This window comes from Ammodytes marinus, assembly GCF_949987685.1.
Source record: "Ammodytes marinus genome assembly, chromosome: 23".
Lineage (NCBI taxonomy): Eukaryota > Metazoa > Chordata > Actinopteri > Uranoscopiformes > Ammodytidae > Ammodytes > Ammodytes marinus.
Window position 1 is genome coordinate 16,172,682 of NC_137227.1, and position 17,500 is coordinate 16,190,181.

Genomic DNA, 17,500 nt, shown 5'->3' on the forward strand with positions numbered 1-17,500 from the left:
TGTGACTGTGTGTGTGTGTGTGTGTGAGACTGTGTGTCTGTGTGTATGTGTGTGTGTGAATCACCCTATAAAGGAATTACACAAGTACATTTTGACAATTTGCTTTCGATTTCAAAATCACGACGACATTAATTATATATATTTTCAAATGTAATGTAACCATGTCATCAGAAGCAAAGCAAGGTTTCAACCTCATTGAATTAATAACTGGCCGACATTGACCTCCATAAATATAACCATGGCATTCTTGGTCCTCCCTCTGTTTAGTTAACCTATAGTCTTCCCTTCCGCTTCTCATATTTCCAGCATTCGTCTCAGTTTAACGCTAAAGCATAACGGGGTCATTTCCTGTTTTTGTTCGGACTACTAAAGGCCCCAACCCTGCGTTCCAATCGGTTCCAATCCCCATACTATCTACTATTTAGTATGGTAGAATTTTTTTTAGGACGTCCCAATACATTCACGTCAATTGTAGTATGCTGAAAATACATAAATGCCCCACTAACTCCAATAGCATTTTGGAGTATTCGTCTTTATTCTTGACATTTATCGACATAATGAAAAAAAAAATCTTCCTTATCTGTTTTTTTTCTCTATCCTGTCTGTGGCCCTAAAACTCTTCTGTACTTTAGTATGTAGTGTAGTAAAAAGAAAGAGTACGTGATTTGGAACGCAGGTATAGTCTCCCCTTCCGCTTCTCATATTTCCAGCATTCGTCTCGGTTTAAAGCCTTTGAACGCTAAAGCATAACGGGGTCATTTCCTGTTTTTGTTCAGACTACTAAATACCCCAACCCTGCGTTCCAATCCCCATACTATCTACTATTTAGTATGGTAGAAAAAAAAACAATTAGGATGCTGCAAACTAACAAGATTCTTTTTATGGTCAAATGTAGTATGTAGAATAGCAAAAAAGAAAGACTATGTGTTAAAGTTCTGTGTATCTAAAAGACTTGCCCTGCGTTCCAATCCCCATACTTTCTACTATTTAGTATGGTAGAAAAAAGATTTAGGATGTCTTGATTCTTGTGGTCAGATTTAGGATGGTTAGAAATACCCGGATGTCCTACTTCATCCGACTGAGATTTTTAGTGTTGAAAGCAGCATCCTATTTGGGCGATTCTGACCCACAATCCAGTGCGCACGTGAAGTGACGTCACATCGACGAAGCCTCCGTATGAATACAAACGGGGATGTGACGGATATAAAAGCAAGAGGCAAGATCAAGGCGCGATGTTATGATGAAATAATTAAGTAAAAGTATGTCCCAATTGTAGCATACTGCATCCTAACTAGATTATTTGTATGATCAGATGTAGAATAGAGAAAAGAAAGAGTATGAGATTTGGAATGCAGGGTAAAACGCCAAGTCTGCAACGGAGAGGATGGAGGATCTCACTTTGTTTATTTGGTCTCAGCAAAGTTGAAATCTGGCAGAATTTTTTTTTCCTCTTTTAAACCGTCATTTAGTCGCAAAAATGACAAAAATAACCAAAATAAATGAAAATAAATGAAAATAAACGGGGTAATGAAAATGAGACTACACGTTTTCTATGACATTTAATCATTTGATGCATAAGAGCCACTTTTTATTTCTCGTCAACTCTCGAAAGAAAGTAAAAAAAACTGTATCAGGAAGTCCTCGAAATGTAACTGACACACTCACTGTCCGTTGAGGGCGAACTTGCCAAGTGTTAAGTGTGTGTTTGTGTGTGTGTGTGTTTGTGTGTGTGTGTGTGTGTGTGTGTGTGTGTGTGTGTGTGTGTGAGTGTGTGTGTGTGTGTGTCTGTCATATCCACTTAGAACAGCATCAGTGTTGTACTTGAATGTTTATAGAGGTTGTGTTGACCGCGAGCTTCTTCCAAAAGTGCTTAAGAAGAATGTTAGCTTCCAGGAAAGTTCCATTCAGTCTGTGTATGTGCTTCTCCTTAGAATTCTTTGATAACTATTGGAAGGGTCCGCCATTTTATTTTTTAAATTCGAGTTCCCCAAACTTAAAGGTGGAGTCAGTGATTCTGGAGAACGCTTGTTGTCAAAATCAGTGAATATCTCCTCACGATCCAGCTACCTTTCCCATACTGTGTTCACGCTGAAAAAAAAAATCCAATGTCATTACACAGCCTAGGCTCTATAAAACGGGCATGGTGCTATAGCTAGGATATGTTGCCCCCCCCCCTCTATTTGTTTACATACCAGCTTACAGAGCCTATGCTGTGTATTAACACCAGATTTATTGACAGGTAGCGGGAATCGTGAGGAAATATTCACTGATTTTGATTAAAAAAAAAGTGATTTTGACAACAAGCGTTCTCCAGAATCACTGACTCCACCTTTAAAGCCTCTTGGCACATTCCATCAAAGAAGGACTAGAAGATTCTAGAACCTTGGTATAATTCCAACGGAAGCATTTTACAGTCAATCTTCACCGTATCCATATCCATGATATAGGTCCATAGCAACGGGGAAAAAATTATCCATCGACAAAGTATTCATTAGCAAGAAATAACTGGCCGTAAAATGCCCCGAATTCCGCTCAATTGTCATTTCCCTTCAGTAGTCAGTCTGGGTCCGCGGTATATTCGCAGGTTTTCTCTTTTACCAGTCCAATCAGCGAACAGAAGACGTCACGACCAAACGTTATGCGATTGGTTGGCTGATCCAGGGTGGCACTGGGCAGATCCAATAGTTTTAAACTTCAACAGACACCCGCCTCCAAGTGAGTGAACGTTTGTCAATTGAGCGATTCCAGACCTTCTGTACAAATGAAATGAAGTAGGATGGTCTGGTTGGACCAGGCTAATGGCTTGTGTTAATGGGTCCACACATCGCACCGATAGCCATCATCATATAGTGGTGGATGACTTGGTTTTAGAGGACAGGACCTGTCTGAAGCGCCTCTTGAGCTCCTGCATGTTGGGAGATTTGGGTCGGGCAAGATGGAGGCCTCCTCTCCGCTTCTCCCCGTTACCGCCACCAAACGCTCGGATTACCTGGAACAAGAAAGACAAGGTGTAATGCCATGTAACTTTATTTAAAGGGGCACTGTGTAATATGACATCATCAAGAAAGTTCTAGAATGCAACGCTCCCTGGGTAACCCGACCCCTTTTGAATAATAACAGAAGCTACAGTGGACTTCAAGGACAAGAACAATTCTAAATTCTAAACAATGCACCTGATGACATTCCAAAAACATGGATGCCTCCATAAGACTTGCCTGCTCAATGTACAAAATGTAATATTAATATTTGTAATTCTCCGCTCGGGAGGATAATTCAGATTATTGGCAGAGGTGATTTTACACCAATGAGGACATATTTATGAATGAGGATATTGATTTTAGCTAATAAATTACTTAAAATGTTACACAGTGCCCCTTTAAACAGGCAAAATGTACACCAGTTACATTAACCTTGTTTAGAGCAAGTAGAGATGCATTGTACCAGGTTTTAGCACATTGCATTTCAAACCAAGTGAATTCATTCTGAGTATTAATTGTCTATATCACTTTGGATTCTGAAAGCAATCAACAATCTTTAGGTCATTGCTGGGAGCGTTTTCAGTTTGGACATCAGCGGAAGTGTTTAAACAACACCAGTGCCTGCTGTCCTAAAGATCTTTGCTAGCGTGTTCTAGTGCATTCGCGTTTGTTTAAAATGCAAGTGAAAGAGAGACGGCGGGCGGGATGCATGGCCATGAGGTAATGTATGTATATGTGACTATGTCGGAATAATAATGGTAATATGACCATGGTGAAGCAAAGTCAACTTTCCGGCCTGCCTGTAATTTGATCTACACAAGTTCTCGTCCTTTTCTGACCCGGCGAAGGCATTAATAACAACGATGTAAAAATAGTTTTGACTCCACTGAGGTTTGGTTTGTTGTTACATGTCGTTTATAATCACCAGAGGAAAAATTTGACTGTTTTATAAACATTCCCAAAAAGTTCCTCGTGGTCTATTTAATATGAGAAATATTGATTTATGTCGTGTGTGTGTGTGTGTGTGTGTGTGTGTGTGTGTGTGTGTGTGTGTGTGTGTGTGTGTGTGTGTGTGTGTTAAAACTGATATCGCAGACTGACGTTAAGCAGCTCACTCGAACACCAGAAAAGGAAACATTGGGTTTGTACACACCCAGATGAAATGACCCTCGGGGCAAAATGCTACTCAGTCCCATAGCGTGTGTGTGTGTGTGTGTGTGTGTGTGTGTGTGTGTGTGTGTGTGTGTGTGTGTGTGCTACAGACAGCTACATGTTAAACAAACCAATATATAAATGAATAAAAGGTCCCACCTCTTGACACAGATGAAGAAAGGTTGTGTGGACGCCCTCATGGTTTTCTCGGGCCGAGGCTTCGAAGTAAACGCCGCCTGTGAACAGAGGTGTGTGTGTGTGTGTGTGTGTGTGTGTGTGTGTGTGTGTGTGTGTGTGTGTGTGTGTGTGTGTGTGTGCGTGTGTGTGTGTGAACAGAGGGAAAGTTATATCAGGGCTGCTCTTATCTGACAAACATTCCTCATTCATTAGGCAGCATGCAGAATATAGCGTAGAAGGAGCCAGACATATTGGTGTGTGTGTGTGTGTGTGTGTGTGGCTGTTTTGGCGTGCATGTGTGTGTGTGTGTGTGTGTGTGTGTGTGTGTGTGTGCGCGTGTGCGGCTGTTTTGGCGTGCATGTGTGTGTGTGTGTGTGTGTGTGTGTGTGTGAGTGTGTGTGTGTGTTTGTGTGTGTGTGTCTGAATGTGTGTGTGTGTGTGTGTGTGTATAATTGGACGGTGCATTCGGAGGTTGAATCAACATCTACCAGATGCATTTCCTAATTGGCTACTGTGGGACATTCTGTGTGAAAGGCGTTTGCAGGGAAGGTGAGGACAGACAGCAGGGATTGAATAGACTGGGACAGTTCTGCATGCCAGACCTTACTAAAATACAAGTATGTAGGTACCAAGGCTGTGTTCACAAAGCCCTACTAACGTCCTACTCATACTAAAAGCCCTACTAACGTCCTATCATACTACTAAAAGCCCTACTAACGTCCTACTCATACTAAAGTCCTACTCATACTAAAAGCCCTACTAACGTCCTACTCATACTAAAAGCCCTACTAACGCCCTACTCATACTAAAAGCCCTACTAACGTCCTACTCATACTAAAAGCCCTACTAACGTCCTCATACTAAAAGCCCTACTAACGTCCAATTTGAGTAAGTGTTGGTTGTGTATGCGAGTTTGTGTAGGCCAGATGAGTACTAACTTCCGGGAAGATTTTGTGTATGGGATCGACAGGATACTTTTCCCACTCAATCGGCCAACAATGCATTGCGTCTTTTCAAACTATACAGAAGTTTTTTTTTAATTCTTTATTGCTTCTGCATACTTCAGTGTAAACGGTCCGACGAACCTCACTTACACAATGGATGGTTAGTAGACAGTATGTAGTATATACATGTTTAGTATGTAGGAGGGAGGACGTTAGTAGACAGTATGTAGTATATACATGTTTAGTATGTAGGAGGGAGGACGTTAGTAGGGCTTTTTGAACCCACAGCCTAAATCTACATGGCATAAGAACAAGAGAAGGATAATAAAAAGGAGGAGTTTAATTCCCACCTAGCGAAGCAGCTAGCGTCTCTCCCTCCTCCGCGGACACCTGTCTCGCTCGCAGCAGATCACTTTTGTTTCCGACCTGCAACAGATTACGGAATAGATTAGACTACAGGGATTATTAGGTGTGTGTGTGTGTGTGTGTGTGTGTGTGTGTGTGTGTGTGTGTGTGTGTGTGCGTGCGTGCGTGCGTGCGTGCGTGCGTGCGTGCATGCATGTGTGTGTGTGTGCGTGTGTGTGTGTGCGTGCGTGGGTGTGTGTTATTTATAATAAAATAATAAATTGTGCCCATCAAAATGGTGTGCTTCCAACACAGACATATTTGGTATGTTCGTGGGGAACTGGTCTAGACATAAATGAAAGATTTCGACAATTAAAATAAATTCCAAAATGTTTTGGTACAATGCAAAGTTCAGTTGGAAATGTCGGTGTTATGCTAGTAGCAGCTAATGTAGCATTTAACTACTACCTTTACACACACGCAAACACACACACACACCCCCCCCCCACACACACACACACAGACTCACCAGTATAACAGGTATGTTCCCAGAGGGGTGGATGCGTCTGACGTGCTGGTACAGCGGCTGGATTGTGCTGTAGCTGTTGTGATCCGTGATGGAGAAAACCAGCACGTAGCCGTCTGCCCAGTAGATCGACCTGGAGGGGCAGTCACTATGGTTACCACAGTTACATTATGGATATCAGTTCAATACTAAATTAAATAATAATAAACGTCTGACCTGTTGATCTGCTCCTGGCAGTACAGGCCCTCAGCGTCATCCTGAAATAACACACATATCACAGCATTTTTATTTATTATTATTATTATTATTTTATTTTATTTTTTTAAGTGTGTAAAAGCATGTAGTGGTGAGAGTCTAGATTGCAACGCTCCCTTGCTAACCGCGCACTTTTGGGAGAATTTACAGAAGCTACGGTGGCCTTCAAGGACAAGACGCTATAGTTACTAAAGTGTGTCCGTTCTGTGCCACTGTAGAAACATGACAGTGCAACATTCATACACTACACTTTATTTTTTTTAAGATATTTTTTTTTGCATTTTTATGCTTTATTGATAGTGTAGAGACAGAGTTGAAATGGGGCAGAGAGGGGAGTGACATGCAGTGAACGACCGCGGGCTGGAATCAAACCCGGGTCCGCTGCTGGCCGAGGCCCATGGGGGGGACGCCCTACCAACTGAGCTAAGGGCGACCCCTTCAATGTGTGTGTGTGTGTGTGTGTGTGTGTGTGTGTGTGTGTGTGTGTGTGGTCGTGTGTCCTCTGACCCATGGAGATGCCATATCAGCAAAACCTACATCTGGTTTTCCTCCTTAAATGTTCACAGCCGCTCAATGCATCGGCCTGACACTCCTTCAACTGAGTTAGCAGCAACACAGACAGGCAGGCAGGCAGACAGGCAGACAGACAGGCAGGCAGGCAGGTAGACAGGCAGGCAAGCAAGCACACACACACACACACACACACACACACACACACACACACACACACACACACACACACACACACACACACACACACACACACACACACACACACACACACACACACACACACACACACACACACACACACACACACACACACACACACACACACACACACTCACACACACCTGCTGGTTGAGAGTTTGAACTTCGTGACTCCCTAACCAACAGACCACCCAGGTGTCAGCTTGGGGCAACTCCTTGTCTCCTTCTACTCATTTTCGCACGTGATTTCCATGATTTTTTCAAAAGTGGATGTACACAGCCCTGGGCAGGGCAGTGGACATCCACTTTTCAATCTCTGTTATCTTTCTTCCCCAAGAGGAAATGAGCATTTACTAAAAGGCCTGGCTTCTGTAAACAGACCGCCAGCAGGGTGTGTGTCTGTCTGTCTGTCTGTCTGTCTGTCTGTCTGTCTGTCTGTCTGTCTGTCTGTCTGTCTGTCTGTCTGTCTGTCTGTCTGTCTGTCTGTCTGTGTGTGTGTGTGTGTGTGTGTGTGCAGAGTGGCACGTTGCACTCATTACGCTCATCAGATTGTCCTAAGAATCACTTCCTCTGTCTTCAAATACACATTCCTCAAATCGCTTTGAGATAAAAAAACAACAATGGAGATTTTCTAACGTCTGAATTTTGAAGCTTTTGATGAGTTTTCTGTTGATATAGCAACAGAGAGCAAAGGTCAAACAGATCCAGGTTGCGTTCCGAATCGCATACTCTTTCTTTTTTCTATTCTACATACTACATCCAACGATAAAAATAATCTAGTTAGGATGCAGTAGGCATACTATTGGGACATACTTTACTCTCTTATTTCATCATAACATTGCGCCTTGATCTTGCCTCTTGCTTTCATATCCGTCGCATCCCCGTTTGTTTTCATACGGAGGCTTCGTTGATGTTACGTCACTTCACGTGCGCACTGGATTGTGGGTCAGAATCGCCCAAATAGGATGCACTTTTCAACACTAACAATCTTGGCCGCATGAAGTAGGACATCCGGGTACTTCTAACCATCCTAAATCTGGCCACAAGAATCGGGACATCCTAAATCTTTTTTCTACATACTATATAGTAGAAAGTATGCGATTCGGAACGCAACCCCAGTGTTGATACACAGCCTAGGCTCTGTAAACGGGCATGATACACAACCTAGGCTCTGTAAACGGGCATGTGGCTAGAATGGTTACCTGCAGCGCCACACACGGTGTGTCTTGGATCTGTAGCGACACTTCCTCTCCATCTAGACCGACTTTCCTGGAGTAGAGAGCACCTGGATGGATAGATAGATGGATAGATGGATGGATGGATAGATAGATAGATAGATAGATAGATAGATAGATAGATAGATAGATAGATAGATAGATAGATAGATAGATAGATAGATAGATAGATAGATAGATAGATAGATAGATAGATAGATAGATAGATAGATAGATAGATAGATAGATAGATAGATAGATAGATAGATAGATAGATAGAAATAAATAACCTCTGCCATGACTTGACTGGATAGTTGGTGGGTTCATACCAGGGAATTTTTCCAGTTTGAAAATAGTCGGTTAGCAAGTGACAGTTATAAAGTTGTTTTTACTGCTATTAACCTAAAGCAATGTTTCATATATCTTATTACAGAACCTTGCTGAGCGTAAACTCACCTGTGTTATAGATAGTTAGATAGATAGATAGATAGATAGATAGATAGATAGATGGATAGATGGATAGATGGATAGATGGATAGATGGATAGATGGATAGATGGATAGATGGATAGATGGATAGATGGATAGATGGATAGATGGATAGATGGATAGATGGATAGATAGATAGATAGATAGATAGATAGATAGATAGATAGATAGATATTACAGTCTCACCTGTGTTTGCTTCATAGTCTCCGATGAACCTCTTGGTCAGAAACCTGACGATCAGAGCTGGAAAGACGTGAAACAACAAAACGAATGAGAAATTGACTTTAAGCAAATAACTGACAAAGGAAAGACAATCTAAATCATGTTTTTGTATTTGCAAGATCATTTTATCTATAGCACCCTGCAGACACAAAGCGATTACAAGTGCTTTACAGGGGCATAATACAACCGATAGACAATATTTTAAAGGTTAAACGAAATTTAAATAAATTTCAATAAGAAAATAAAAAAGTTACAGGTTAAAAGACGAAAGACAAGTCTTCAGCTTAGATTTAAAAGGGCTGAGAGAAAGTTTACTGGGAGTTTGTTGCTACACAATAAAAAATGCTGTTGTAAATAAAATAACCCAGCATTTTTTTTTTTTTCAAAGATATTTTTTGGGCATTTTTATGCTTTATTTGATAGTGCAGAGAGACAGAGGTGAAATGGGGCAGAGAGGGGAGTGACATGCAGAGAACGACCGCAGGTGGGAATCAAACCCGGATCTGCTACTGGGCCCGGCCCGGGAGGGGGACCCCTTACCAACTGAGCTAAAGGCGCCCCCAACCCAGCATTTTTAAGGGTGTAACTTTGTGTTCATTTGTACCTAATATGTGATGTAACTTATTGCAATTGTAAGTGTTCCTTTAGTATAAATCCGGCTCCAAAACAGCTGTTGTTGTTGCTGTAACCAATTGACCAATAACGATAAACTGAAACTGTTGTCAACATGTGTGACTGCTCTCTCTGTGACACGTGTTTTTTATTTGTCAGACTGTCATAGCAGAGAGATGAGCTAAACACACACACACACACACACACAGAAAGACAGACAGACAGACAGACAGACGCGCACACACACACACACCCAGAAAGACAGACAGACAGACAGACACACACACACACACACACACACACACACACACACACACACACACACACACACACACACACACACACACACACACACACACACACACACACACAGGAAAATGATTCACCAATACTCTGAAATCACATGTTGCAATCCTCTGGCATTGGTCAATGATTGTCTCATCCAATCTCTTGTTATTTTGGAATTCTGGACACGGCTTTTTCCTAACCCTAAGTGACTGAGGCCAGTTTTGCTTTCAGCTCTTTGACTAGTTAGAATTTAAGGTGACACACACACACATACGCACTCACACACGCGCACACACACACGCACACACACACACACACACACACGCGCAAACACACACACATCCTTCCTTCCAGAAGAAGAGATATTTGTATAAGTCCTAAAATCCTACATTTCCCACAATGCTTCACAGCATTCTTTCGTTAAATCCTCTTCCCCAATGAATTCATGGTGATGTTATATTGACATATAAACAATGGTGAATACATCACATTGAATAGATTAAATTAATCTTCACCACATCAATAATTATAATCCATAATATGAAAACATTTTGAGAGCTGACCAGTATGCCTACAATTTGATAATTATAGTTTTGTAAAAGTTATGAATGTAAGGCCTTTTAATTGTAATGGACTATTTTCTCACACACACACACACACACACACACACACACACACACACACACACACACACACACACACACACACACACACACACACACACACACACACACACACACACACACACACACACACACAGTATTTTCTTTACATTTTGGGCTTTGTGGCATATTCTACTGTTACTATATTGATCTGAACATTCGTTGCACAGCCGATTGTAACGAATACCAACTAGAGATAATAAACAAACTAAATAATTGGAACATAAATAGGCTGCGTGCAGAATGTCGCCCCCTGTCGTTCAGAAGTTGTGATGTTTTCTTTTTATCAAACATTTTCCACTACTTAGCCTCAGACATACCACGGTATTCCCACCTCTATTAGACAACTCCATACCACAAATACACTCCTAAAAATAACACGTAGCGTGATCACATCAATATGAATATCCAATCACCCATTTCCCCTACACAGTAAAATCCCCTATCATGCAACGGTTGAATCATAGTTTGTATGGGGGATATAAATCACTTTTTTTGGTTTAATTTGACATTTAATGTGAAATGGACCCTATATTTCTTCAAATACATTTCCCATAGATAGGCCTACTGCTAAAAATAAGAATTTGAGTGAGGAAAATGCCAGCCACCTTTTCTTACTACATTTAAGCCCTAACAAGGCGACTATTGAATTACTCACATGGACAAACTTAACTTTTTTAGTTGAATTTTAAGGCTAAATTCCCCCATTTTAAATGACATAGACCCATGTCTTTATTCCATCCATACCATATAGATAGGCTATCCCTCATGCCACTGTTGAATTACTTCGAGTGGTACACTTGTATATGTTTAGATGAATGTTGGGCTTAATTTGCCCCTTTACTTGACAGATACCCTATCTTTCTTACAGCCACCATTCTTACTACATTTAACCCCTTATACAACACGAAAAACTTCACTTTTTGTTGAATTTAAGGCTACATTTGCCCTTTTAAGTAACCTAAACGCTATAGCCTATTTCATCCATATACCATAATATACCTACCGGTTTTGCCGACGTTGCTCGCGCCCAGCACCACTATCTTGACGGTCTTGTTGGGCAGACAGTCGAGCAGCGGATACTCCGGTATGGGAACCAGCAGAAAGTTCCCCGACCCTCCGCCACTGCTTAGCCCACTCATGGCTCCCGATGCGGGGTCGCCTCCGCCAGTCAACCGCATCGAGCTCTCCGCTTCTCTCACTCTCTTCTCCGCAAATCAAGTCTGTTTTGGGGGATAAAAAATAGGCCGATATCTCCTCTCTATCTCTATCGCTATCTATCTAACCAGCGAACGCCCCTCCTTCGGTATAAATAAATCCAGCGGTTAGTCTGTGTATCCCGTTATCTTGTTCCAACGGGGATAGTAATTCTTTTTGAGAGAGAGAGAGAAAAAATCAAAAATGTTTTCCAAATTGTTCTTCCACAAAAAGTTTTTTTTTTTTTATTCCTCTGTGGAGGTGTCAGCAAATATAACACATATATATAGCCTATATATAACGCTTAAACGCTATTTAGCAACTCGGGGTTTCCCTATAGTATAGGCTATGGTGGAGGCATTAATAAGTAGCCTAAAGTTATCTAGTGCTACGGTTCCCAGCTTTTCCAGATGCGTCTGAGTGCCGACAGACAGACAGAGAGAGCGAGGGAGGGAGAGAGCGAGGGAGAGAGAGAGAGCGAGGGAGGGAGGGAGACAGAGCGAGGGAGAGAGAGAGAGCGAGAGGGAGGGCGAAAGACTTTGAACCATCCCCTAATATTCCCATGAGTACAAACTAAATACGGCTCCTCTTTCAGCCTTAAAGATACCATAAGTCTTCCTGAATAAACAAGGACGTTGTGGTTTTTAATAACACACACACACACACAAATACACACAAACACACACACACACACACGCACAAACACACACACACAAATACACACAAACACACACACACACGCACACGCACACACGCACTGCTGCCATGTCACCCACTAGTTGCAATCGAACAATATGGGAGTGTTATGACAAATTCAGTCACACACACACAGGCTTCAAAACATTTACATTCTTGGTGAGTCTGAAAAAGAGGAGTGATAGGAGTGGTGTGTGTGTGTGTGTGTGTATATGTGTGTGTGTGTGTGTGTGTGTGTGTGGTGTTGTTACTTTTTATGCCACCAGGCGAATTGATTAAGAATAAAAAGTCAATTTTGAGATATAACTTCCATTAACATTTTTTTTTATTTTTTGTCAATCAAGGTCGTCTGATTATTCCAAGCCAAGCAAATTATTTATATTCCAATAATAAATCTGTATTTATGTACACATTGAACATCTCTCGTTACACACACACACACACACACTCCCAAAATGAACAATCGTCAAAATATCCAACAGCTGTCTCGTCTACACAACAATGGTAGACTAGTAGAAATCAATTGAATATATATATTTATATATAAAAAAAAAAATAACACACAAGTGAAACATCTAAGGAAAAAAAGAAGTTAACATAAACATTCAGAATTAGAATATTAAAAGTATTTTAAATAAAATAAAAAATAAAAATTTGGTTTTAACACATTGGGTTAAAACCAAAACATTTCAACCATTCCGTGACAGTTACATTTACACATTCCGGAACCAAGCATATCCATTAAACTGCATTTTAGGTGAGACGGCATCATAACTCGGGGTGTGACAATAGATCGATATGATATATAGATCGATATATAAAGTAATCGGGCGAAAAAATCGAATATCCTCGTCTTTAATATATGCTTTTATTTTGACGATATTTCTGCAGGTCTGTGTGTGATGCTATTTACTGGTGTGTGTGTGTGTGTGTGTGTGTGTGTGTGTGTGTGTGTGTGTGTGTGTGTGTCATCAATCTTAGGCCATGGAATCGTATAAAAGTAGTTTTGGTGCAGATTTTTGATATCTGATGTCTGTCTGTGTGTCTGTCTGCCTGCCTGTGTCTGTATGCCTGTCTGTCTGTGTGTCTGTCCGTCTGCCTGTCTGTCTGTATATTGTTGTCCAATAAATCGATCTAAAATCATATCGCGATTGACACCCCTAATCATGACCAGCCCTGTCGCCTTCTGTCAACCAAGTAACGCGCTGTTGTGCTGTTGTAATGTTTATTTTATACTGTGAGTAAAACGAAAAAAAAATGTCCTCGAAGTATGAACACCTCATTTGGTATAATATGAAAGCACACAGTCTCACACAGGAGGAGTGCACTGGTTCTATTGGTACTCCGATACAACCGGCGTTTTCAAGTCATTTGCAAAAACCATTAAAAAAAAAAAAAATGTACTTTTGTTTCAAAGCTAGATTCGTTTTTATGGCCAGATGTAGTATGTAGAATAGAAGAAAAAAAAAAAATCCCTTTTGAGTAGATTGGTTGAGTTTTAAAGAGCAGCACGGAGAGGAAATAGTGTCGACTTTGAAGCCCCAACCGATTGAATGTAGGAAAGTAGGCGGGATCACATAATCTGAGACTATTGATAAGAGGTGCCCTACTCCATATGGTGCTTTTTCAGGGCTATCAGAAACCCCCCCATCTGTATTTTTAATGTACATTTTAAACATTCGGATAATACTTGTGACCCAAATGCCACCTGGTCACTCAACTACTGTAGAATATAAACACCTTAAAGAGGCTACGCACTGCAACTTTAAAAGCTTACACATGGCAAGTTTTCCATTCTGCTACAGTGTGTGTGCTTGTGTGTGTGTGCTTGTCTGTCTGTAGGGGAGCCTCAACCATCGCATTGGCAGTGTTAAAACACAAGTCAGAAAAAAAAAACATCAAACTATATTTGGTTTGTTTGTGCGTTTAAACGAAAACAGAAAGTGTAAGAATAAGGTTGTGGTAGATTGGCAGTGTCAGGATGGGGGGAGCTAATACACACTTTTAAAATGGCTACCGTTTCTCTTTCCTTTAGCGCATTTTAAAAACCTGTTTGAAAGTATTAAATAGTGCTATGAGGAACTTTCAGTTTGTGTTAATTCTAGCGCCCCCCTTTGGACCAAAGCGGTAGTGTTTTTACTACACCAGCTGTAGTTCCTGGGTGAGCGTATACCCATGACAAAGGCATTAAGAAAAACTATATAAAAACAGCATTCTCTGCACTGATGGTCTCGTTTGCTGTTACATGTCATTTATGATCATCAGAGGAAAAATTTGACTGTTTCAGAAATATTTAAAAGTTCCTCGTAGCAGCTTTAAAATCACTTTTTTTGAATAAAGAATGACTTTTGAATCCCTATTTAAACTACTGGGACAAACACAGCCTTCCTCTCTGCATTATACATATGACATATCGTCACATACTGCCATATCAGTGTCACTCTGCAACACTTCCATTTAAGATTGTGTGGAGTGAAAAACATGTTACGTAAAAAATGGGGTTTGACTCCCTGCCAGTGCTGCAGCTGTCTGAGCAAAACACTTAAGCAAGACGCATGAGACGTTTGCCCGCGTGTGATCGGTGGCTGATAATATGAGTTTGACCAGCTGTGTGTGTGTCTGTGTGTGTGTGTGTGTGTGTGTGTCCAGAAATAAAGCTTTTAATAAGGAACTAAACTCAACATTCTCCACGATGTAGTGTGACAGTTTGGTTGTCAGAACTTAAAAAAGGTGCTCCGAGGAAACTTTTTTTTTTTAAATAATTATTTAAAAAGTGGTAAAAAGCAAAAGAGAATCAGTCCTTGTATGAGATTTCTCAGCCTATGTCTCTGTGTGGTCCTGTATGTGGGTTTCATTTCACGCCCTGCCCATAACACTGTATATTGTTGTTGTTAGCACCACTTTAATGTCACAAACACTGCAAACTGCATCGCCGCGCTGCACTCAAAGTCTACGCTCGAGCCACTCAATCGGTACAAAGTTGTGTCAGTGGTTTGGTTGTCATGTCAACAAAGCTGTCAGATATTCGTTCCTCTGTCTTAAAAGTATTGTTTAGGGGGTTGGGGTGCGGAAACGAATGGTACCCGTGTGTAAGCGTGAAAGCTAATTAAGCCTGGAATAATATGCGCGCACACACGCACACGCACACACACACACACACACACACACAAAGATAATTAACGTTGAGGAAGAAGACGTGATGATGACACCGTCGGTTGGTTGCAGTCAGAAGTTGTCGTTGTCGGAAACAGTTGTTTGGTTACTGTGCGTCGTCGTCATGACAATCCCAAACAGTTTGTTCTTGTTTAACCTCCAGAGAAATGGAACGCACACGCCGATGTCAGCCTCTTGGATTAGAGTTTTTTTTTTTAACTTTTTTTAACCCCCGACCGTTTCAACTGACCCCACCCCAGTGCCCCAAGTGTTACAAATTCACACTGCACTATGCCAAATTGTTATTATACATTTTTAAATAAAGTAAAAAAAAAAAAAAATAAATCTGCCTTTTTGTTTTGTTTAGTTTTGTTTGTAAAAGGTGATTTTTATTTTTATTTGTTTGCAGTGTTATGTGTTATTTGGGCTCAAGGAGGGTTTTGATTGGTTGTTAATCCAGGAGGCTGCCATGGCGACCTTGGAACACGTGTCACCCCATCATCGGCGTGGCGACTCCCGTTTAGCAAAGCCACACGGCCTGCAGAAGGGAACAGAGCCTGGGATACTTTATAGGAGCGTGTCCAATAGCTCTCCGTTAGCTTCACCCCTTACTCTCTGTTGTGAGTGACAGTCTCTCTCTCTCTCTCTTTCGGTTGTGGAACACTGTTTATCTCTGTGTGTCTCTCTCTCTCTCTCTCTGTGTAGTGAGTGTCTCTCTCTCTCTCAGTCTCTGTATTGTGAGTGAATTTCTCTCTCTCCCTCTCTCTCTCTGTATTGTCAGTCTCTCTCTCTCTCCCTCACTCACTCTCTCTCTCTGTATTGTGAGTGTCTCTCTCTCTCTGTATTGTGACTGTCTCTCTCTCTCTCTCTCTCTCTGTGTATTGTGACTCTCTCTCTCTCTCTCTCTCTCTGTCTCAGTCTCTGGACTGGTAGAACAGGATGTATCCAGACTCAGAGTTCTTGGAAATGTCCGACGTCAGACCGTAGAATTCCTCGATCGCCTGGGCGTCGATTTTCTACCAGAGAAGAAGAAGAAGAAAAATAAAATCAATCAATAAATCGATCACCTTTGTTTTCACTGGAAAGACACTGACGTTTCCCTCAGTTACAGTGAGGACGAGTGTACACAATACACACAACTACAAGGATAACATATAATGAACTGAGAAAACAGAAATAAAACAGGATAACAATTAATATATATATTCATTTAAATAAAGTATATAAAATACAAAAAAAGAGCAAGAATAAAATAAGCTGTTGTCCCTGGGTGAGCGTATACCCATGACAAAGGCATTAAGAAAAAAGATTTAAAAAAAATAGCATTCTTTGCACTGATGGTCTCGTTTGCTGTTACATGTCATTTATGATCATCAGAGGATTTTTTTTTTGCCTGTTTCAGAAATATTTCAAAGTTCCTCGCAGCACCTTTAAATTTCAACATTTATCTTTAAAATTTGAAAATGTATCTTCATCTTAAAGGGGCACTGTGTAACATTTTAAGTAATGTGTTAGCTAAAATCAATATCCTCATTCATAAATATGTCCTCATTGGTCAAATCACCTCTGCCAATAATCTGAATGATCCTCCTGAGCGGAGAATTACAAATATTAATATTACATTTTGTACAAGTCTTATGGAGGCATCCATGTTTTTGGAATGTCATCAGGTGCATCGTTTAGAATTTAGAATTGTTCTTGTCCTTGAAGGCCACTGTAGCTTCTGTTATTATTAAAAAGGGTTGGGGTTACCCAGGGAGCGTTGCATTCTAGAACTTTCTTGATGATGTCATATTACACACAGTGCCCCTTTAAGCATCAAAAGTGCATGTTGTTCGTACACTACACTCTAAATGGTTCTGAACTTCTCTAGGCACAAA

The 17,500-nt window shown here is 40.9% G+C and overlaps 2 protein-coding genes across 2 annotated transcripts in view; both read right to left on the reverse strand.

Moving 5' to 3' along the window:
* Positions 1-1,544: 1,544 nt before the first annotated feature.
* rasl11a (RAS-like, family 11, member A) lies at positions 1,545-12,162 on the reverse strand. Its single transcript, XM_080051682.1, has 8 exons — positions 11,581-12,162; positions 8,977-9,033; positions 8,291-8,373; positions 6,339-6,379; positions 6,126-6,255; positions 5,602-5,677; positions 4,290-4,366; positions 1,545-2,989 (listed from the first exon to the last, which is right to left on the reverse strand). The coding sequence occupies exons 1-8, from the start codon at positions 11,753-11,755 to the stop codon at positions 2,843-2,845; spliced, it is 786 nt and encodes a 261-aa protein (XP_079907808.1). The 5' UTR covers positions 11,756-12,162; the 3' UTR covers positions 1,545-2,842.
* A 1,647-nt stretch (positions 12,163-13,809) lies between these two features.
* The window catches only part of usp12b (ubiquitin specific peptidase 12b), a 23,138-nt gene continuing 19,447 nt past the window's right edge, over positions 13,810-17,500 (reverse strand). Inside the window, exon 11 of the mRNA XM_080052271.1 lies at positions 13,810-16,636. Within this exon, the coding sequence (XP_079908397.1) occupies positions 16,535-16,636 (102 nt within the window). The 3' untranslated portion in view covers positions 13,810-16,534. The remainder of the gene's footprint in view (positions 16,637-17,500) is intronic.

Bases quoted from the DNA above. Each gene is read 5' to 3' on its own strand.
- rasl11a (XM_080051682.1), bottom strand. From the start codon at position 11,755: ATGCGGTTGACTGGCGGAGGCGACCCCGCATCGGGAGCCATGAGTGGG. The intron at 9,034-11,580 runs GTAGGTATATTA...ACGTCTTTCCAG, and splicing joins GAGCAACGTCGGCAAAACCG to CTCTGATCGTCAGGTTTCTG. The intron at 8,374-8,976 runs GTGAGACTGTAA...CTATCCATCCAG, and splicing joins AGACTATGAAGCAAACACAG to GTGCTCTCTACTCCAGGAAA.